Consider the following 22,962-nt stretch of genomic DNA (forward strand, 5'->3'; position numbering starts at 1 on the left):
CCTCCAGGAGAGAAATGAGAGAAGGGAAGGCGCAATATTTAAAGGCAGAAGAGTTGAAAATTTCCCATAATCCATGTAAGGCACTGGTTCTCAGATTTAAGGAGCTGAGTGAATCTGAACAGATTCATGAGAATAAATCCACAGTAGGTCTATTGTAGGATAATTACATCTGATTGCAGAACACCAAAGACGAAGACCTTAGACATAAATGGAGAGAGAAGACAGGGCAGCTGCAAAGGAATACTGACCAGACTGACAGCTGTCACTGCAGAAGCAACAATGGAAACTTGGGATTCTGGGACAATATCATTAAATTCTGAGAGAACATAACTCTCAATCTAGAATTGTGTAGGTAACTAACTTTCAATGACAATAAACTGGTAAACATAAGTAAACCTTAAAAAATTGACTGTATAAAATAACTACTTTTGGAGTTAAACTGAGATAAAACTAAATTCTAGACACTTACAAGTTAAGAGGAGGCAAACTGTTTAGGAAAAGAGTGAAGTCTAATGTTTAGGAAAAGAGTGAAGACATTCATTTTAGATTCTGTAAAGTTTTAACTACGCAAATTAAATTTCATGGTAAGCATTGAGAATATTAAAAAATGATTTTTTTTTGTCTTTTGTCTTTTTTGTTGTTGTTGTTGCTATTTCTTGGGCCGCTCCCGCGGCATGTGGAGGTTCCCAGGCTAGGGGTTGAATCGGAGCTGTAGCCACCGGCCTACGCCAGAGCCACAGCAACGTGGGATCCGAGCCGTGTCTGCAACCTACACCACAGCTCACGGCAATGCCGGATCGTTCACCCACTGAGCAAGGGCAGGGACCGAACCCGCAACCTCATGGTTCCTAGTCGGATTCGTTAACCACTGCGCCACGACGGGAACTCCAAAAAAATGATTTTTACCTTTCAAAACTAATAGAGGAAAGGTAAATGGAAAAACAAAACTCAATACTCTGAAAGAAGGCAAAAACTAAAACAAGGAAAGTGAGGAAGGAAAAAAAAAGGTGTAACAAAAAGCACAATAAGATGGTATAAATAAATTCTAATATATTAGTAGTTTCAACAAATATAAATGGATTCAAGTGTCCAATGAAATGACAGAAAAAATCTAGTTATAGGTTTGAAGGGGCACATGAAAACAGAACACAAAGATGCAACAGAAGGATAAAGAAGTATATGCCATACTACTACTAAACAGCTGGTGTGGCCTATATAAATATTTCTTTTAGGAGTTCCCATCGTGGTGCAGCGGAAACGAATCCAACTAGGAACCATGAGGTTGCGGGTTCGATCCCTGGCCTCGCTCAGTGTTGCTGTGAGCTGTGGTGTTAGGTCATATAGCAAATTTCAACAAATTCTATCTAACCTTCAGTCTTATATGAATCTATTCTCAGACCATAATCCATTTAAAGCAGAATCAATAATATGGGCAGAACTTAAAAAAACTACATGTTAAGAAATCAAAGAAAATCCCACCTACATATATAAGTCAAAAAAGAAATCATGATGAAAGATAAAAAAGTACTAGAACTGAAAAACAATATTTCTATAGCACTCTAAATTGACAACACATTATTGCATTTGATCCTGTGAGCTACATATAATCCACAGCATCTCTGTTCAATAGCATAACAGCAGAAATGTATATTATGTACTACGAAAGCTAACTTTTTTTTTTTTTTGTCTTTTTGCCATTTCTAGGGCTGCTCCCGCGGCACATGGAGGTTCCCAGGCTAGGGGTCGAATCAGAGCTGTAGCCGCTGCCTACACCACAGCCACAGCAATGCTGGATCCTTAACCCACTGAGCAAGGCCAGGGATGGAACCCGCAACCTCATGGTTCCAAGTCAGATTCGTTAACCACTGAGCCATGACGGGAACTCCCGAAGGTTAATTTTTATATGTAAATAAAATACATATCCAAAGTGACTTAGAAACTGGGAAATATAAGTAAAAGTGTTCACGACAAAATATTAAAGAGAAAGTAAACCAATCATCCCTCTCAGAACTTATATATATTGAACAGCTAATAAAGTTACAAAGAAAGAATTTAGTATTCATGTTTAAAGTTCAGCAAGCCCATTAAATCATTTTGGTTTAAGAAGTCCCTTAGATCCTTATATAATATACACAAACTCATATGGTAAAGTATTTATTACTCCCATGAGATGAACAAACCCTATGAGAAATCCCTGCACAAGGCGAGGGACTGCAGTTAAGAGCACGCTCCTGCTCCTACACAGTCCTGGCTTCTCGGTTCCAGCATCTGTTCACAGTGCCCTGGCGATTAATAGCCCTCTGAAATCTGCCTACAGTACAAAGGGAATTTTCATATAAGGTTCCCCTCCCTTTTCATGTGTGGGATATTTTTGGAAGCAGGTTTTTTTTTTTTTTTTTCCATCCACTGAAAGAGAATTAAGAAACTCCCAACATGCCTGAGTGTCAGCAAGTGCTCTTTTCAGTCCAGGTACCAGAAGATGATGGATGAACCTGTCAAGCCTACAGTAGCGGACAGAGAGCGTTGGCAGAAGTTCAGTGTTATTGAAAGAAATCTCAAATGCTTATTTCATCTCCTCTATTAACTTTAATCACATTTTCAACATGCAGCCAAGAATGAAGCTTTGACAGTAAGCCATAAATTTACACAAGCAAGCACTGTCGCTGTTCTGCAGTAGCAACGCTGAGATAACACCAGAGCTGGGTGTTTTCTCTCTTGAGCCTTTCTTTACTGAAGAGCAATAAAAAAATAAGATTTATCCATACCTCAAACTCCTGTGCCATAAATCTCTTGAAATTATTGCATTTAATTTTGCTTGGTTTATGGCAAACAAAAAGTCAACTCAGTTCCTCAATTAGACAGTTAAATGTAGATTTTTAAAGATCACAGTGATGACAGAATTGGTACACGTTTCATCATAATACACCTGCTTACGAGAACAGACGTCAAACACTAAAAAGCATTTACATTTACCGTGGATTGTCTGCCATGTGGGCAAATACTTCTGGTTTACTCAGAGCCAGGATTTTTATATGGTTCCACAGGGACTCCCTGGCAGAGTTAGCTGATTACTCATTAAACAGTTGAAACATGTATAGACATTATTTATCTTCCAAAGCTCACCCACAGCAAAACAGACACGACATGAGGTAAATACTATGGGCAAGGTTATGGGTCTTGGAAAGACTAAAGTCAACTAAAGCTTTGGTAAGCTTTTTCTTGTACGCATGTTTTCAAAGCTGAAAATAGGACGTGCTAGAAGGCCAGCCCTTACCTAGTGTGTCTTGTCATCAGTGAACCCCAGGACTACGGCGCAGCGAAGCCTGCACCCCCACCCGAGCGGCCGTTCAAAGACCGGCACGGCTCTCTCCGCACAGCAGAGACAAGGTTTGGACTCGCCTCTCGCTCCAGTGTGGTCTCTGCTCCCAGGACAGGTGTGTTTGCCTACACCGTTCCTGGAGCAATGCGGTACCCACTCCTCCAGCAGCCGAGGCGGCTCTGACAGGCAGCCCTCGTATCCGCCTTCCAGCCATGACAACACACTAACATTAACCCAGCATGGGATGAATAAGAGTACTCTTCCCTGGAGTTCCTGTCGTGGTGCAGTGGTTAACGAATCCGACTAGGAACCATGAGGTTGCGGGTTCGGTCCCTGCCCTTGCTCAGTGGGTTAACGATCCGGCGTTGCCGTGAGCTGTGGTGTAGGTTGCAGACACGGCTCGGATCCTGCGTTGCTGTGGCTCTGGCGTAGGCCGGTGGCTACAGCTCCGATTCGACCCCTAGCCTGGGAACCTCCATATGCCAGGGGAGCGGACCAAGAAATGGCAAAAAAAAAGGAAAAAAGTACTCTTCCAAGAAGTCTGTACTCACAGTTCTCGGCGATAACAACCAGTGGAAACGGAGACCCGTCCTTGTCACAAAGAGCACATTTATACCGCCTTCCTCCGGCTCCCCCCTCTCCAATCATGACATGGAGGCACTTACACTGGAAAGAGGTGGCAAACATTTACATGAGACTCCAGGAGAAGCTTCTCTCTGCTGATGGAGTGCCACTGAATAATATTGCTAAGTTCGAAGCAGAGGCTAAACAGTTTGGTGGGAGCAGTTCTTTGGGGGAGGAAGTCAAGGTTTTCTCATGAGTGTCTCGTTTTCATGGTTCAAGTTCTCAGAAGGTTGAAAACTTTGCCAGGTCCTTCTCCATCTCAGCATACTGCTCTTTAAGCTTCTCCATGGCCTTTCTGTGTTCTTCGTCCACGTCTGCCTGTTTGCTGTGTTGTTCTTTCATGAAATCCTCCCACTGCATTATGTGCTGTTTTTCACTAGCTACTAAATGGTCATTATGAACCTGAGAAAAGAAAATGTGAGAGTCACGTGACATTTTCCAGACAGCTATTTTTCTACGCAGAAGAGACAGAAATAACTTCACCTCTTGATATTTGCTTCCTACACTGTAACGATCAGCTTTTAAATCACAGGGATAAAACGGCATTGTACTTTTAATGACCAGAAGAGCACGACCACCAGAAACAGCTGAGGTTTCCCTTCCATGACTGAATGTGGGCACTCACATCTCCGAAGTTTCAAAATGTCTAGTACCTTTAAATGACCGAGGCAAACACAACTCAGGTAAATTTTCATACCTGTTTCTCTCCAAATTCCATTTAATTGCAAATAATTTAAAAATTAGGTTTAAAGAACATATGCCAAAAATTATTTTACGAAATTAAAACGCAGGTCTTACATAAAATATTTTTGAGACACATTAAAAAACCATACTTTTTCTTTTTTTTTTTTAGAACCACACCTGCAGCACATGGAAGCTCCTGGGCTAGGGGTTGACTCAGAGCTGCAGCTGCAGGGCCATACCACAGCCATGCTAGATCCGAGCTGCAACTTCGACCTATGCCACAGTTTATGGCAGTACTGGATCCTTAACCCACTGAGTGAGGCCAGAGATCCAACATGCATCTTCATGGATACCAGTAGAAGTCTTAACCCCCTTAGCCACAACAGGAACTCCAGAATCACTGATTATTTAATCAATGGAAGAGAACTCAAGAAACCTCTGGGTTCAGGTCCAATCCTTAAGGTAAATAAACACCAACAGCATCTGTGCCAAGTATCTATATCCTTCTTGAGATGATCCTTAATATTTCTCCATGAAGATAAAGCTTTTTCCTTTGAGTACCACAATAAAGAGGAAATAAGTTAAAAAGGCATACATTTACAAAGAGCTAAATACAAAAGGAGGGTATAAAGAATAACTTCCAGAGTTCCCGTCGTGGCGCCGTGGTTAACAAATCCGACTAGGAACCATGAGGTTGCAGGTTCGATCCCTGGCTTTGCTCAGTGGGCTGACGATCCGGCGTTGCCGTGAGCTGTGGTGTAGGTCGCAGACGCCGCTCAGGTCTGGCGTTGCTGTGGCTCTGGTGTAGGCTGGCAGCTGTAGCTCTGATTAGACCCCTAGCCTGGCAACCTCCACATGCCACGGGTGCAGCCCTCAAAAGACAGAAACAAAACAAAACAAAACAAAACAAAAACAACACCTTCCTATCTCTGCTTCAAATATTTCACACACTTGTCTTTAGAAGTTTCATCACAGACTAAGTCCCATTAAACGAACAAACATTATGACAGATGCAAACCATTAAAAACCTACAAAGCACCTCAAGTCTTACTAATGCCAGAGCCTGAAGGAAAACGGGGCACCTGGTATACTCAGAATGCTGGTAACACAGACCCTGGCCACCAGCAAGAGAGTTAATAGGAAGAAGACTGAGGCCGTGGTTTCATGCCGCCCCTAGTGTCCTTGCCAGTCCATCTTCTCTCTCGTCTGGGTCACGATGAAAAGCAGGGTGGGAGCCAGAGTGCTCTGCGTATGCACGAAAGGTGTATTTCTGCTGCTTGTATATATCTTATCTCCTTCTGAGGGTCGAGCTTTCTCATTCTTCAGATGAAGGAATTACGGCTTAAGGACACTAAATCTCCTTCTGCGTGGTCACTCGGCTATTAAACTGGAGACTCGCACTTAGCTCTCACTGACACCCAAAGCGATGCCTTTCCCATCGTGGAGTGCAGATCAGATCTTCCCACGCAAGTTTTATGTAGATGGCTAAAAGTCTTTTGCAAAACGAAACAAGAAAAGCTACTGCATGAGTTTTTTTTTTGCTGCCAATCTGATCTAAAGTTCCTCAGTACCAAGGCTTTTGATGTCAAAAGAGGTTAGAAGTGAATCTCAGTTTCAGCTGTAGTGAAACCTTCCTGCAGACCTGGCATCTGAGTAGGCAGTACTGCGCTGGGGAGAGGGTTAGGGTAGGGTTTGCTGACACGAAACATTTGGGAAACACGTTCAACAAAATTTCAAACATGACTTTCGAACCTTTCAGCCTCATGGACTCGAATTCTCCAAAAGAAGAATAAAACATAGTAATACTTTACATTCACAAATAAATTCATGTCAAGTTCCTAAATATTCTTATACAAATATAAGCAATGCATCTAGAAAGCAGATCGAACCACTTTTTAATCCTCCTCATTCTAGGGTTTTTAATCTTTAATTTTAATCCTCTAATTTTAGCAAAGATTTTTATAATTCAAACAAGACAAGGCAACTCAAATAAAAGCAAGTTTCTCCCCCCCCATTCCCACAGGCAGTTCACTCCTCCTGGATGACGCCACTATTTACCACTTGGTTATAAGAAAAGACCTTAATTAAGACACTGCAAAGACCAGTATCTCTCTTTTGTAGCCTCAGAATAGTATGACCAAAGATATATATCCAGGTAGCTTTTTCATATAAGACGGATATTACTTCTTGGCCTCTTCGTCCAGGTGAGAAGAAGTTGAATGCTACCAGCTCCTCACCCAGTTGAAAATCTAGTCCTGCTTTCATATCAAGAAGTTCTGGAAGTCACCCTACTTTATCCTTTCTTATTTAGTCCACCCTTAATAACAATTACTGCTTTGCAATCTTGCATTCTTCACAACAGTTAGTCAAAAAAAAGGGAGGGGTAGCTTGTTATTCCTCTACTGGCAGCACTGCACTCTTTATATGGAAATGATACCCAGCAACCAGACAGTAACACCCACTCCAAACTTAGTTGAGAACTATTTGGCAAGAACTTTAAGCCATCAAAAATATTAACATACACACACATGCAACCAGTACCCCAAACGACAACCTAACACAGAGTCCATTTATAAATACTGTAGTATTCATGAAAAGTGCTCTGATTCTGAATTTATCGGCCCTATTTTATACACAACCCTAACCAGGTTAGTTAACTGGTTTCCAAACCCACACCACATTAAAAGTCACAAATTAGATGAAGAAAATGCTGATAAATAAGAGGGAAAGACATGACAGACATCAGCCTTTGAGTAAAAGAGAAAACAGATACAAAAACTTAAAAACAGACAGCACCTGAGGGCATTTAGAATAAATACTCTTTCTAATTCCCTGAGGAATGGCGACATGTGTACCATAACGTAAAATTTTATATTCTCAGTAATTCCTAATCCTTAAGAAAATGAACCTGTAACATTTAATATATTTTTTATGAAAATCAGGAAAGTGTAGAATATATTTTTAAAGATTTCCATCTAAAATAGTTATAAAAGAACAATGCTTAAAGACAGAACTCTCAGCTTTGTGCAGGCCTGGCTGTAAGGAATGACTCGTGTTCTAAGACTTCTGACACCTGAGGTTTTATGGAACATACGAGCAGAGAAGTCTCGAACTAGCAAATTTAACACATCGCCAGGAAAAGCGAGGCGTGAAGGTTACCCGAGGGCACACCTATTGCAAGGGTCAGGAACTGCAGTCCGGTCAGCTGCAACCTCAACAGGACAGGATGACAAGGAGCCGAGCTGCTGCTCCCCGACCCGAAGCGGCAGAGACGCCGCCTCCTACCAGGGAGCCTCGGCAGCTCCTCGTCTCCGGAGAGCCCTTCCAACAGGAGTCGCCTCCGTTCACTCGTGAGCAAGTCGTATCGGCCAAGGATCACGTTCACTAAAAGCCTAACACGCCCGTGAACCTGTTCACAACTAAACACGACTCTCAGAAACAAGGGAAAATCTCTTCTAAACAGTGAGCTAACTGCAGACATCATCGCCTTGCAGAGGCATTCTGCTTTTCTGTTCGGTACATGGGGCTCTACGTAAGATTTAATCTGAGATAAGGATTCCTCTAATTTAAAACACGTTTGAAAAATAATAGTCAGAAACCATCATGCTACATGAAGTCAGCCACACAATGAGACACCAACATCAAATGCTTTCACTGACATGTAGAATCTGAAAAAAGGACAGACGGAACTTCTCTGCAGAACAGATGCTGACTCACAGACATTGGAAAACTTCTGGTCTCCGGAGGAGACAGTTTGGGGGGTGGGGGGATGTGCCTGGGCTGTGGGATGGAAATCCTGTGAAATCAGATTGTTATGATCATTACACAACTACAGATGCGATAAATTCATTTGAGTAATAAAAAAAATTTAAAAAATACAAAGAAAAAAAAATAATGGTCATATCTGACTACAGTTATGCTCAGACAGATTCACACAAGACTAACAGAGGAAACATGATAGAGCAATGGAACTATTTACCATTTAAAGCTTAAAATGACCTGTAATAGATAATTACAGTTAGCAGTTAAATTTCTAGCAGCTACCAAAAAAGTATACTACATTATACATTTAAAAGTTGATATTCAGAGTTCCCGTTGTGGCTCAGCGGGTTAAAAACCTAACATAGTGTGCCCAGGGATGTGGGTTCAATTGTTGGCCTCACTCAGTGGGTTAAGGATCTGGCATTGCCGCAAGCTGCAGGATAGGTCACAGATGCAGCTCAGGTCCTGAGTTGCTGTGGCTGTGGCCTAGGCCGGCAGCTGAAGCTCCAATTTGACCCCTAGCCCAGGAACTTCCATATGCCACAGGTGTGGCCATGAAAATAAAAATAAAAAAATAAAAGTTGAGAGTTCCCATTGTGGCTCAGTGGAAATGAATCCGACTAGTATCTATGAGGATGCAGGTTCGATCCCTAGCCTCTCTCAGTGGGTTAAGGATCCAGCAGTGCCATGAGCTGTGGTGTAGGTTGCAGACACTGCTCGGATCTGGTGTTGCTGTGGTGTAGGCCGGCAGCTGTAGCTCCGATTTGACCCCTAGCCTGGGAACCTCCACATGCTGTGGGTGTGGCCCTAAAAATAAAATAAGATAAAATAAAACTCCCTGTTTCACTCTCTTAAAAAAAAAAAAGGTTGATATTCACAGTGGTGGGAGTAATTTGTATCTTCATGAAGGGCAATTTCAAAAAATCCATTTAAAAAAGTGCAATATGGAGTTCCCGTCGTGGCGCAGTGGTTAACGAATCCGACTAGGAACCATGAGGTTGCGGGTTCGGTCCCTGCCCTTGCTCAGTGGGTTAACGATCCGGCGTTGCCGTGAGCTGTGGTGTAGGTTGCAGATGCGGCTCGGATCCCGCGTTGCTGTGGCTCTGGCGTAGGCCGGTGGCTACAGCTCCGATTCAACCCCTAGCCTGGGAACCTCCACATGCCACGGAAGCGGCCCAAGAAATAGCAACAACAACAACAAAAAAGGCAAAAGACAAAAAAAAAAGCGCAATATTTACGGCTCAGTAATTCCTCCTACATTAGCATTTCCCCTTAATTTTTATTAACGAAGTGTCACAGATCTTAGAAGCAAATTCAAGTACAAGAATATAAAGGGACAGTTCCCTCTACCCCCCCCCACATCAAATCCTTCCCCTGTACCCTTCTCCCTAGCAGTTATTATTAGCAGTTTGATGGCTGCACTTACAGACGTCTGTGTCTGTAAACGTGTGTCTTTAGTATCAACAAGATGTAGTCATATACATATGACAGGGCTGTAGCTTTCTGTTTTCAATTACAACGCACTATGTTCTAAGAGCATTCCAACAGCGGGGCAGGGGGAGGGGGCAGGGCGGGCGCAAGCGATAAGGGGGTGCACAGTCTGAACAGAACTTAAACCAGTGACTCTGACAACCAAAAGGCTTTTTTATTTTCACGAGGCACTGGCAATACTGAATAACGTTACTCACAAAATATTCCGAAATCCTTCTTTGGTCTGAGTTCTAAACAATCATGGAGGTTACCACTGAAGTTTGGTAAAACATGCATCCGATTTGCACATTTTCATTGTTTATCCTTTAGGAAACTTTGTATTCCACGCTGAAGTTAATTTAAAGGACTTCCAGTAATAGAGCCAGTCCTGGACAAAGTGCATCAGCTACACACAGACTGATTTCCAGAGTAAATCCCTGACAGTTCAGAATCATGTCACATTCCTAACCCTTGGGTTACTAAATATTCTTGCATTTTAAAAAATGACAGGGAGTCAGAGACAAGATGGTGAGTAGAACGACTTGAGCTCACCTCCTCTCACGAAAACAAAGTTACAACGAACTGCTGAACAACCATCAACAAAACAGACTGGAAGCTACCAAAAAAGATACCCTATACCCAAAGACAAAGACGCAGCCCCACCGAGATGGTAGGACAGGCATTTTCGTGATATAAGCAATCCCTTGCCTGCTGATGGGCGACCCACCAACTGGAAAATAACTATGGCAGAGGCTCTCCGACAGGAGTGAGAGTTCCAAACCCCACGTCAGGTCCCCCAGGCTGGGGGTCTGGCATTGGGAGGAGGAGCCCCTGGAGCATTTGGTGCTGAAGGCCAGCGGGGCTTGTGCACAGGAGCGCCCCAGGACCGAGGGAAACAGAGACTCCATTCCTGGAGGGCGTCTGCAGGGTTTCATGTGCACTGGGTCCCAGGGCAAAGCGGGGACTCCATAAGGATCTGGGTCAGGCCTACCTGCCCATCTTGGAGCATCTCCTGGGAAAGCAGGGACGGCTGTGGCTCACTGGGGGGCAGGACACCGGAGGCGGAGGTCCAAAGGAGTTATCACTGGTGTGAACGTCCCTAGAGATGGCCGTTTTGGAAAAATCTGACCCCAACCATCAGGGCTGAGAGGCCCCAGGCCAAACAACAAACAAGGTGGGAACACAGCTCCACTCACCGGCAAACACGCTACCCAAAGTCCTCCAGATACACAGCCACCTCTAATTACACCCAAGACAAAGCCCCACCTACCAGAGGGACAAGACTCAGCCCCGCCTACCAGTGGGCAGGTACCAGTCCCTCCCATCAGGACGCCTGGCACAAGCCCCCATCCACTTCACCCAGAAGAGGGAAGAGGCCAGAAGCAAGAGAAGCTAAAGCCCTGTACCCTCAAAAACGAGACCATACAAAAAGCTAAACAAAACGAAGAGGCAGAGAAATAGGAGCCAGATGATGGAATAAAGAAAAAACCCCAGAAAAACAGCTAAATGAACTGGAGATTAGCAACCTCCATGAAAAAGACTTTAGAGTAATGATAGCAAAGACGATCCCAGATCTCAGAAAAAAAACTGGAGCCAAAGACACATGACAAGAAATGCTTAACAAAGACATAAAAGATTTGAAGGAGCAAAGATGAACAACACAATAGCCAGTTCACAAGAAGGAACCCGGAGCAGGATACGGGAGACAGGAGAACAAATAAGCAAAGTGGAAGACGACTGGTGGAAATCTTTACTATTACCGTCTTCACTATTTTGTCTTTTGTCTTTTTAGGGCCGTACCTATAGCATACGGAGGTTCCCAGGCTGGGGGTCTAATCGGAGCTACAGCTGCTGGCCTACCCCACAGCCACAGCGACACAAGATCTGAGCTGCAGGAGTTCCCACTGTGGCTCAGTGGTTAATCAATCCGACTAGGAACCATGAGGTTGTGGGTTCAATCCCTGGCCTTGCTCAGTGGGTTAAGGATCTGGTGTTGCCATGAGCTGTGATGCAGGTAACAGACGCGGCTTGGATCCCACGTTGCTGTGGCTGTGGTGTAGGCCGGCAGCTACAACTCTGATTAGACCCCTAGCCTGGAAACCTCCATATGCCGTGGGAGTGGCCCTGGAAAAGGCAAAAAGACAAAAAAAAAAGATCTGAGCTGCATCTGTGACCTACACCACAGCTCATGGCAATACCGGATCCTTAATCCACTGACTGAGGCCAGGGATCAAGCCTGCATCCTCAAGGACACTAGTCATATTTGTTTCTGCTGAGCCATGACCAGAACTCCAAAGACTCCACTTTTGCCACTTCTATTCCATATATTTTAAGTCCTAGCCAGAAATTAGACAACAAAAGGCGTCCAAATTTGAAAGGAAGTAAAATCATCTGTGTTCACAGAAACATGATCTTATATGTAGAAAACCACATATTCCACCAAAAAACCTGTTAGAATTAATAAATTCAGCAAAGCCACAGGATACAAAATCAGTGCTCAAAAATCAGCTGTGTTTCTTTACACTGACAACGGACAATCCAAACATTCCCATTAACAACAGCACTGAAAGGAATAAAATACTTAGGAACAGGTTTAACCAAGGTGGCAAAAGACTTGTATACCAAACTATCAAACACTGATGAAAGAAAGTAGACACAAATCAATGGAAAGACATCCACGTCCACAGACTAGAGAATTTAGCATTCTTAAGACAACACCACCCAAAGTGATCTACAAAGTCAGTGGAACCCCGACGAAAGAAAGAGCAAAGGTGGAGGCCCCACACTACAGTAACCACGTGTTCCTGATGCTGGGACACCTGGGCCCCGCTGACCCTGAGAGACTGTCCCTCCCAGGGCCGGCCTATTAGTAGAGATGCTAAGTGGCGCCCAGAGAGCATACCCTTTACCTGCAAGCCCACCACCCCAGAGCCCACGCCCCAACCACCTTTTTTACTGGGCTCTCACATGCTGGGCCAGTAACCATCTGCCCTAATTACCCACGGCCAGGCAGCAAACAACTAGGGCCAGCCCCTGTGACCCAGGACCTGCTGAAACTATTCAACCCAGCGAATCCTAAACCTGCCTACTCTGCCTCACCTGTCTTCCTAAGGAAATCACAATAAAAGCTTCTGTCCATGTCCCCCCGCCCAACTCTGCCTCCTGATCGACTTTGGTGCTTCCCCATGTGGCATGGCTCCCCCTTCTCCTGGGAACTGTGAGTGACAAGCTGTCTTTCTGTGGCCATCATCCCCTGGTCTGTTGGCCTCACTAGATCTGAATAAAAATAAAACTTACTTTGAAAAAAACCCGTATTTCCTGATTTCGAAATTTCCCACAGAGCTATGGTAATCAATGCAGTGTGGTACAGGCATAAAGACAGACATACGGGCCAACGAACCAAAACAGAGAGTCCAGAAATAAACCCTCACATACACGGCCCAATGATTTCTGACAAGGGTGCCAAGACCATTTAATTGAGAAAGAATAATCTTTTCAACAAATGGAGCTGAGAAAACTGGATATCCACAGGCAAAAAAGAAAAAAGGAAACAGGACCCTTACCTCACATCATATAAAAAAATTAATGCGACACCTAAAACTATTAAATTCTTAGAAGAAAACTCAGCGGGAAAGCTTCATGACAGTAGATTTGGCAGGGACTTCTTGGACAGACACCAAAAGCACAGAGAGGATAGTAAAAACAGATAAAGTGGACTTCATCAATTTAAAAACTTTTGTGCATCAAAGGACACTATCAACAGACTGAAAAGGCAAGCCACACAGTGGGAGGAACTATGTTCGAACCATTATCTGACAAGGGATTAATATCCAGAACCTATGAAGAACTCCTACAACCCAGCAAAGACCAAAACCAAACCACCTGATTAAAAACTGGGCAAAGGGCTTAAGTGGACATTTCTCCAAAGAAGATACACCACTGGCAAAAAAGCACATTCAAAGATGCTTGACCTCACGAATCATTAAGGAAATGCAAATGAAACCACAACAAGATATCATTTATACCTATTACCACGGCTACTACCAAAGACACAGAAAATAAAAGTAGTGGTGAGTGTGGAGAAACACTGCTGGTGAAAACACGGTAAGAGGCAACCAGTGGTGAAAACAGTGTGACGGCTCCTCACAAAAGTAAAAACAGAATTACCGTGTGATCTACTTGCGGGTACGCAACCAAAAGACCTGAAAGCAGGAATATGAACAACACTGTACACCCGAGTTAACAGCCCTAACCTAAGGGCAATGCTGAAGAAGCCAACTCAAGTCAAAACGGTCTTCCAGAACATCTGTCAGCAGTACATGTGCCAGCAATTGTACACATGCCTTCTACGGGTACGTGGAAAAGTATTTATTTCGACAAGAAGTGTCAGAATAACAACTCTCAGGAATGATTTTAAATGGAACATTATGTACCATCATTGCTTGGGATCCGTGGGGTTTTGGTTGCAGGACCCCCGTGGATACCCAAATCCACGGATGCTCGAGTCTCTTATAAAAACGATGCAGGATTTGCACATAACCTGGACATCCTCCCAGGTGCTCATCTCCAGATTACTTCTAACACCTAACACGATGTAAATGCTATGTAAATACAATTTAAATGCTGTGAAAATAGTTACCAGCATATAGCGAATTCAAGTTTTGCATTCTGGAACTTTCTGGAATTTAAAAATATACATTTTAAATATTTTGGTTGAATCCACAGATGTGGAACCTGTAGAAACAGAGGGCCGATTGTACTGATCCATTATCCTGCATCTTCAGACTCTATCAGGAAGAAATCTCATTGCTTGCCGCACACGCAAGTTCCTGGGCCAGGGATCAAACCTGCACCACTGCAGGGACAATGCCAAATCCCTAACCACCAGGCCACCGGGGAACTCCTCAGTCGGTAGTTTTTGAAAATGTATGGCAAATAACTGGGGAATGTGCGTTTATTGTTCTTCTGAATGTACTTTCAGATATCAATTGTGGGAAATGCGATGGGGATGAATGACGTTTATCATAACTTACTTCCCACAGAATTCCACAAATTGTCTTGACATAAAAGAATTAATGATTAATGGCAACAGTCTATGTTATTGCATTACTACTCCCATCTTTCTTTGTTCTGAGAGCCATTCAAATACACAAAATGTGGCCCACAGTATAACCAAGGCAACAAGTAACACTACGTTGTAAAATGCAGCTAGAGGTCAATTTTGCTTTGCGCGTTTTTGCTAGATGAGAAATTAAACTTTACCCCTCTGTCTTATATGTATATGTAGTCCAAAACATCTGCCACACAGTTTTAGCAAGACCAGATATGGCAGTAAAACACAAACACAAATTACCTTAAGGATTCTGCTAACTACAAAAGCACTAGCAAGAGAAACAAGGATGACATTTCAATATAGTCTAAAAGACTGATTTTTAATATACATTCCATAAAAAATACTTTAGTAACATTCTCTGAGATAATACCTGTAAGAGATACATTTAAGACCAAAATATCCTAAGGGTTTTATTATTTCTTAAGGCTATTTTTCTTAAGCCAAGGGACAGTCTATTTTAACATAGAAAATCGTCTTTCCCCGATTGGAACTGACCACAGTAGGGCTCTTATCCATAGACGGGCTGCCTGCATCTTAAACAAACAATCGGGCTGGCAGGGCACAAATGCCAGCTGACATCCGAATGGGAAAGCTATTTTGCATAAATTATGTAACATAATATATCAGGTAAGTAGAACCAATATTTACCTGGAAGCTGAAGCATCTGCCCAAGGGCACAGAGCTAGCTAATAAGGGGAAGCACCAGAAAGAGAAGATACCAGGTATGTTTTTTACATAATCTAGTCATTTTCCTACTTATATATAGTTAATACACCAAATGTGAAAAAAGTTCAAAGTGACTAGAGGCGCTAACCCAATTATAATTTAATTTCAGGTTAGTTCTGCTCAAGAATGACAAGAATTGCCATTTTATCAGAATCATAACCACTCTGAGAATGTCTTAGAATGTCTTTTATGTGAGTGCATATTCTTGTAAAAAACATCCCCTTTGCATTTTTATTTTGAAAGCCAAGAGCCTGTGTTACAGCCAGTAACTACCAGCACTGCCAGTATTTGATGATTCTCAACCACAGAAATGGTCCTGGTGCTTCAGCGACGGATTATTCCGCTTAGCACGATGATGCTCTCCACTCCTCTCTGGAAATCTCCGTGGAGACGGTGCACATGCCAGCTCCCTGAGACCCCGGGCTTCTCCCATCTTCTGCCTTTGCTTCCACTATGTCCCTCACCCCACAAGCTCTTTCCATCATCTATGGACTGGATTCCTTCTCACTGATCAAGGCTGGGCTTCAATGCCACTATCGTCCTAGTAAATTACACTTTTTGCCAAGAGCATGCAAAGCTCTTGTAATTTAATCACTGCTCTTACTCTGTCCTACGTTATATTATCATTAGCGGTTTGGGCCTCCTAGACTTTCAGCTTCTGTGTGTACTAACTGCCTTAAACTTGACAAACTAAAATCTTTCACCCCTAGTGGCACCTTGCGAAGTAGAGGACTAACAAAATATCAGCTGCCCAGCTGCGCGTGGCACACCGAGGCCCCCCTGTGCCTTCAGGCCGCTCTCCAGACCCTGTGCATGCCCTGTACCCCGACACCCCAACGTCCTGCGATCTCACCCAGGGCTCAGCAGCAGCCCTGCTGTCTGACCTGGCCCGCCGGGATCCCACTCCTCTCAGGCAGCCTTCCCACCCGGCCTGACTGTCAGGTCCTGTGGAAGGCCTGATTCATCAAACTGTTGAATTTCTAAACTTTACTATTATTTTTTTTGGTCTTTTTTTGCCATTTCTTGGGCCGCTCCCGCGGCATATGGAGGTTCCCAGGCTAGGGGTCCAATCGGAGCTGTAGCCACCAGCCTACGTCAGAGCCACAGCAACGCGGGATCCGAGCTGCGTCTGCAACCTACACCACAGCTCAGGGCAACGCCGGATCGTTAACCCACTGAGCAAGGGCAGGGACCGAACCCGCAACCTCATGGTTCCTAGTCGGATTCGTTAACCACTGCGCCACGACGGGAACTCCTGAATTTCTAAGCTTTATATCTACATTGAGAATTGAGCAGAGGGTGTAGAGATTTAAACTCTGGCATGGTTAATTTTTTTTTTTTTTTTAGTGTCAGATCTGACCATTATTGTGGATTAACCAGCATCCCAGAGAAATGGAGACAGTAACACTTGTTGATACACACGCACACAAAAAGGCATTCTTTTCAGAGTGACTTAGTATTTTTAACATTTCTTAATAAGTGTATCTTTAGTAGTTTAGAGCAATAAATAAGTCATAAAAGTACTTATGGGAACCATAGTTAAAACATCAAATTATCGCCGGAATTTAAATTCTTGTGCTATTTTTTTCTTCCACGTATGAATTTAGTTAAGATAGAATTCAAATAAGCAAAGCACTACCCAGCAAGTGATTGGCACTCTTAGGACTATTCATTAAAGAACTCATCTGCAGGCAGGAATGCTTTCTTTTCTAGAAGAAATATACACAATATACACTAGGATGGAGTTCCCTTCGTGGCACAGTGGTTAACGAATCTGACTAGGAACCATGAGGTTGCAGGTTTGATCCCTGGCCTTGCTCAGTGGGTTAAAGGATCCGGCGTTGCCCTGAGCTGTGGTGTAGGTTGCAGACATGGCTCGGATCCTACGTTGCTGTGGCTGTGGTGTAGGCCGGTGGCTACAGCTCCGATTCGACCTCTAGCCTGGGAACCTCCACATGCTGTGGAGCGGCCCTAGATAAAGCAAAACAAAACAAAACAAAAAAAAACCAAACAAATATACACTAGGCTTTAGGCTCAAAGATTTATATTTCCAGTCGGAATCTGGTGGGTATTTTTTGTTCCATGTCAAAGTCCTATTCTCTTTCCTCCAAGAGACAAATACCACTTTCAGGGAAAAGATGGAAATGTTGAAAAGCAAAAAAAGAGAGGTCTGAAATTTGCATTATAAAACCATAGACGGTGCAATTATGGGACCACACCTCCACAACACAGCATCAACAAATCAGCCATCTTTTAACCTTTTAAAATCACTGCACAAAAGAAAACAAATCCAGAGAATTTTTTATCGAAACCAACTGCTAAAAATACGGCGAAAACAAAAGCCCTGGAGTTGCAGGCCCCATTATCCGAATGACCCTCTTTTACCTTTTTCCGCTCCTGTTCCCTCTGTTGGAGTCTACAGACCGAGGCAGTAGCTGCTTGCACTGAAATAAAACAGACAGTGGGTTTTCAATCAGCAGCCCTTGTTTAAGGGGAGACGTACCTGGATTAAAAAAAAACACACTCGGATAGTTTTAGTTCTCAAGAAACCACACAAAAAAAGACTTTTTTTAAATTAGTTAAAAACTCAGTTTTTAATAAGTTACAATTGCTGGTCATGGAGCGGGGGCGGGGGGGGGGGCGCTAAAAGGGAAAAAACAGGCCGGCCAGTATAGTCAGGCTGTTTTACCATTCGTGAGCCTTGAGCTGCAAGGCAAGGGCATCTGGCAGGACTTCCAAAGGCAAGCTGTCGTCGTTGGGGACCCTAGAATTCTCTAAAAAGGTATGAAACACCTGACAGATGTCCCTTCCATCTGCCGAGGAAGCCTTCCTATCTCCGTGACTCACCCACTCCCTCCCCTCCCCCTCTTCTTGCTGGCACCTCTGCTCTCCCGCAGGCAGTACCTGGCATCTAGTATGCCTCAACGACTTTCTATGCTTCCTCACACCCCTTCTCTCGTCTTCCAACTCATCCTGGCTGCCACTGCCAGTTCAGACGTCTCTGGACCTTTCACTGAGTCATTTCCCTTTGTAGTGAGTTAAAACTGTTGGTAATCACTGTAGGATTATGTGCTAAGTACTTTCCAGGTATTACCCTCTTAATCCCACTTTCCTACTAGGTGAGAATCACTATCCCATTTTACAGATTTTTGGCATCTGTTAAAAACTGCGCCATAGGGAGTTCCCACTGTGGCTCAGAGATAACAAAGCCAACTAGCATCCATGAGGATGTGGATTTGATCCCTGGCCTTGCTCAGTGGGTTAAGGATCTAGCATTGCTGTGAGCTGTGGTGTAGGTCGCAGACACAGCTCGGAACCTGAGTTGCTGTGGCTGTGGCTGTGGCTGGCAGCTACAGCTCCAATTCAACCCCTAGCCTAGGAACCTCCATATGCCATATGTTCAGCCTTAAAAAGCAAAAAACAAAACAAAACAAAACTGCAGCATAAAGAAGTGAAATGATACTTGAGGTAATATGACTACAGGTACAGAAATCAGGCCTTAAAATTTGATCTCGGGCCCTGAGGACTTGGCTTTTCAACACTCTACTCTCATGATTTCAGCAATAAAGTTGGTTTCAATCCATCAGGGGTTCAAACCTCTTCATCTACTGGACTGAGTTTTGAACACAGGGGTCTTTCACTTACTTCGCAGGTTGGTCGCAGGCAAGAGCCAGTCAGTCAAGCGTGGAGCTGAGCTCGTATTACTCGTGTCACTGATCTTGGACACGTCTGCTCGCTCGTTCATTCAGCCACGTGTCGTGTGTTTATTGAGCAGCTGCCACGTGCCAGGTACCACCGTGGCTGCTCCTAGCCCCGCAGCATCTTGGTACCTCATTTATAAAATGAACCTAACCGCCACCAAGAGGCCTCAGACTGACAGAAGAAGAGATGAGATGACGCGGTAGGTACTACGCTGACAAAGTTGAATAAGAAAAGCCCCTTAGAGCGGTGTTTCCCACACGGGAAGCGGCCAAGAGGTGTCACTGCTACCAGGGCTCGGCGCTCCGCCCCATCCTCCCCTTACTCACTCCTTTCTTCTAATCAAAGTCTTCACGTGCTTCAAACCCCGGCTCCAGGTCTAGTGCCTTTATAGAGCCCTTCCACATAAGGATTTTCTCTTATTTGAAATTCTTTCTTGAGGTATGCGTATGTTCTCCCACTTAACCACGCACTGGTTTAAACTGAGGTTTACTAAGGGTTCCACAATCGTGCCTTTCTATCCAACCCCGCCCGGCCCCCCAGTCCAGACAGGGCAGGGGCTGTGATTTCCCTTTCAGAAAAATGCTCGGTCCCTCCCTATTGGAATATGGCAAAGAGGAGGATGCAGAGTTTTTAAAAAGTCGTGTTTTGAGCAGTAACCATTCATTTTAGTCATAGCAAAGATAATACTTCAGTACTAAAAATTCAGTTCCCAATCATTGTTTGTTCTAACAGAGAAGCCGAAAACAAAACAGAAAGGGAGCTGATTAGATCTGCCTTCTTTCTGTGGCATGTTAATATTACATCATCTCTCCCGAGCAGTAGTTCCATCATGTCCTGTTTTTCTTGTCTCTTTTTTTTTTCCTGGCTCTGAACAGAACTTTAAGAAAAAGCCACTTTGTGGTCTCTGGGTACCTCAGCATTTTAAGATCATTCTAGGCTTAATCTAAAAGAAGACTTACGAGACTGTGGCATTTAGTTTGTCGCTTGGAGTGGGGGGGCCTTTAACAATTCAGTGAGATCTGACAAAGGCCCGCTCTTGCTCCGCAGGACAATCTTCCGACTTGGCACATGCACTTGTAGAAACTGCAGTCTCTGGAATGATGCACTTTTTCTTTCTTCAGCCCCATGATTGAAAAAAAGTTTCCTTTCTGAACGGCGTGCAATCTGCTTCTGCAGAATCTCAGAGACCCGCCTGACCAGGCCCCGGGCCCCGCTTCGGAGGCGGCGCCTCCAAGCCCACTGGCCGCAGCCCCTGCCCGTCCCGGCGAGACGCGCACGCGGAAGACTTAACGCAAAGGGTCTGGAGGCGCGGAGCACCGCGCACGGTAACTCAGCGTCCCTAGGTCCTCGCGTCAAAAGGAAAGCAAGTCACTCCGTCTGCCGGCGGGGGGGACCTCACACCCCTGAGGCAGGCGGTCAGGTGCGCCACGGGCACAGGTGAGGCGGCCTCTCACGCACCCACCTCGACCCACAAGCGCCGACGTCGCGGCTCCGAAGCGCCAGGCTCTGCTCCGGGGGCCGAGATGCTGCAGAGAACAGCGCCCCTGCTCGTGGGGAGACAGCGCCCCTGGGTGGAAACGGTCGGCGAGTCGGGGGGGGTGATGGACGCTCGGAGGAGGAGCACAGAGCGAGGCGGGGAGGCCGGAGGGAGAAGGGGCAGAAGCGGGCGGGGCCCTCGAGGAAGGAGCAGGGCCAGGGTCGCCAGAAGGAAGGGAGGGAAGAGGAAAGGTCGGAAACGACAGCGGGGGCGGGGGGGGGGGGGGGGGGGGTGGCCATCGTGCAGAACATTCCGGCCACTGGGAGGGTTCGGGCTTGTACCCTAAGCAAGATGAGGCGCTTCCGATGCGGTAAGGACAAGAGCCAAGCTGGATTTTAAAGGGACCATTCGGATCTCTAAGCAGAGAACAGGGAGTAAAGAGAGACGCAGAGGGGAGCCACGGGGCGACGAGGAGAGCAATCCAAGGGAGAGACGACCGCGGCTTAAACCAGGGTCATCCGACTCCGGTGACATTCTCAACGTTGAGCCAAAAGGATCTGCTAAAAGGATACACAGGAGGGAGGGAGAGAATGAAAAGGGGGAGGAAGGAGGGCAAGATCAGGAGGAAAAGAGGGAGGAGGAGAGAAGAGGGAAGGCAAAGAGGGAAGGAGGGAGGTGGACAGAGAGGTGGGCAGGGAGCACTTCGGAGACAGCAAGGCGGCCGGGCGGGGGCGGGGGGGACGGGAGTTCCGCTTTTTCAGCCAGAGCAGTGGGGGGGGGGGGGATGGCGCTGCCATTACTGCAATGGGATGAAAGGAGATAACATCGGAACTGAGGGAGACATTCCAGCTCAATTCTCGACAAGTTACACTGCTGACATGCTTACAAGACACCCAGGTGGACTAGACAGCTGGATATAAAAGTCTGGAATTCCAGGAGTGGTCCAGGGTGAAGACGTAAATATAGAATGACTGATTGCCACCAAGAAGAATTATTTAAAGCTGTGATGCCATATGAAATCACCAGGCAAGTGTGTACAGATGGAAAAGACGTCCCAGAACCCAGCCTTGGGGCCCCCAATGTCACAAGTCCAAGAGAGAAGCAGAAACTAACCAAGTACACTGAGAAGGAGAAGCCTGCGTTGTGGGAGAAAAGCCGGCAGAAAGTGAGTCCTGGAAGCAAGGGGGACGGACTTTCCTTAGGACCTTTTTTTTTTGCCTTTTGTCTTTTTTGTTATTGTTGTTGTTGCTATTTCTTGGGCCGCTCCCGCGGCATATGGAGGTTCCCAGGCTAGGGTTTTTTGAATCGGAGCTGTAGCCACCGGCCTACGCCAGAGCCACAGCAACGCGGGATCCGAGGCGCGTCTGCAACCTACACCACTGCTCACGGCAACGCCGGATCGTTAACCCACTGAGCAAGGGCAGGGACCGAACCCGCAACCTCATGGTTCCTAGTCGGATTCGTTAACCACTGCGCCACGACGGGAACTCCCCTTAGGACCTTTTGAAAGACACACAGAAGCATCATCCTGAATTTGAAGAGGCCTGAGCTCTGGAGGCAGGAAAACTAAGTCTGCACGATGGTTCCTCCAGTTGCTATGGAGAAGAACCATGGATGCTGAAAAACACTACACATTTCTGTTTCCTCAACTGTAAATACAGTGGGGAGAGGATGATAAATATTCACACGGTTAAGATAGTTAATGAAGAAATTACAGGCAAAAATTCTGATTAGTAAAGTGCTGTTAAAGTTAGTACTTTAAGGAGTTCCCGTCGTGGCGCAGTGGTTAACGAATCCGACTAGGAACCATGAGGTTGAGGGTTCAGTCCCTGGCCTTGCTCAGTGGGTTAAGGATCTGGCGCTGCTGTGAGCTGTGGTGTAGGTTGCAGAGGCGGCTTGGATCCGACGTTGCTGTGGCTCTGGTGTAGGCTGGTGGCTATGGCTCCGATTCGACCCCTAGCCTGGGAACCTCCATATGCCGCAGGAGCAGCCCTAGAAAAGGCAAAAAGACAAAAAAAAAAAGTTAGTACTTTGAAAAATGAGTTCTTAAAAGATTTCGAGTACAGAGGCAGAGTGAAGCAAAAT

General features: G+C 45.2%; 1 protein-coding gene across 1 annotated transcript in view; it reads right to left on the reverse strand.

Annotated features, from left to right (window-relative positions):
• Nucleotides 1-2,571: 2,571 nt before the first annotated feature.
• Nucleotides 2,572-22,962, reverse strand: part of BLOC1S5 (biogenesis of lysosomal organelles complex 1 subunit 5) — a 40,765-nt gene continuing 20,374 nt past the window's right edge. Inside the window, exons 4-5 of the mRNA XM_047794774.1 lie at nucleotides 18,084-18,142; nucleotides 2,572-4,345 (exon numbers count right to left, since the gene is read on the reverse strand). Of these exons, the coding sequence (XP_047650730.1) occupies nucleotides 4,166-4,345; nucleotides 18,084-18,142 (239 nt within the window). The 3' untranslated portion in view covers nucleotides 2,572-4,165. The remainder of the gene's footprint in view (nucleotides 4,346-18,083; nucleotides 18,143-22,962) is intronic.

The sequence above is a fragment of the Phacochoerus africanus genome, chromosome 9 (assembly GCF_016906955.1).
Source record: "Phacochoerus africanus isolate WHEZ1 chromosome 9, ROS_Pafr_v1, whole genome shotgun sequence".
Lineage (NCBI taxonomy): Eukaryota > Metazoa > Chordata > Mammalia > Artiodactyla > Suidae > Phacochoerus > Phacochoerus africanus.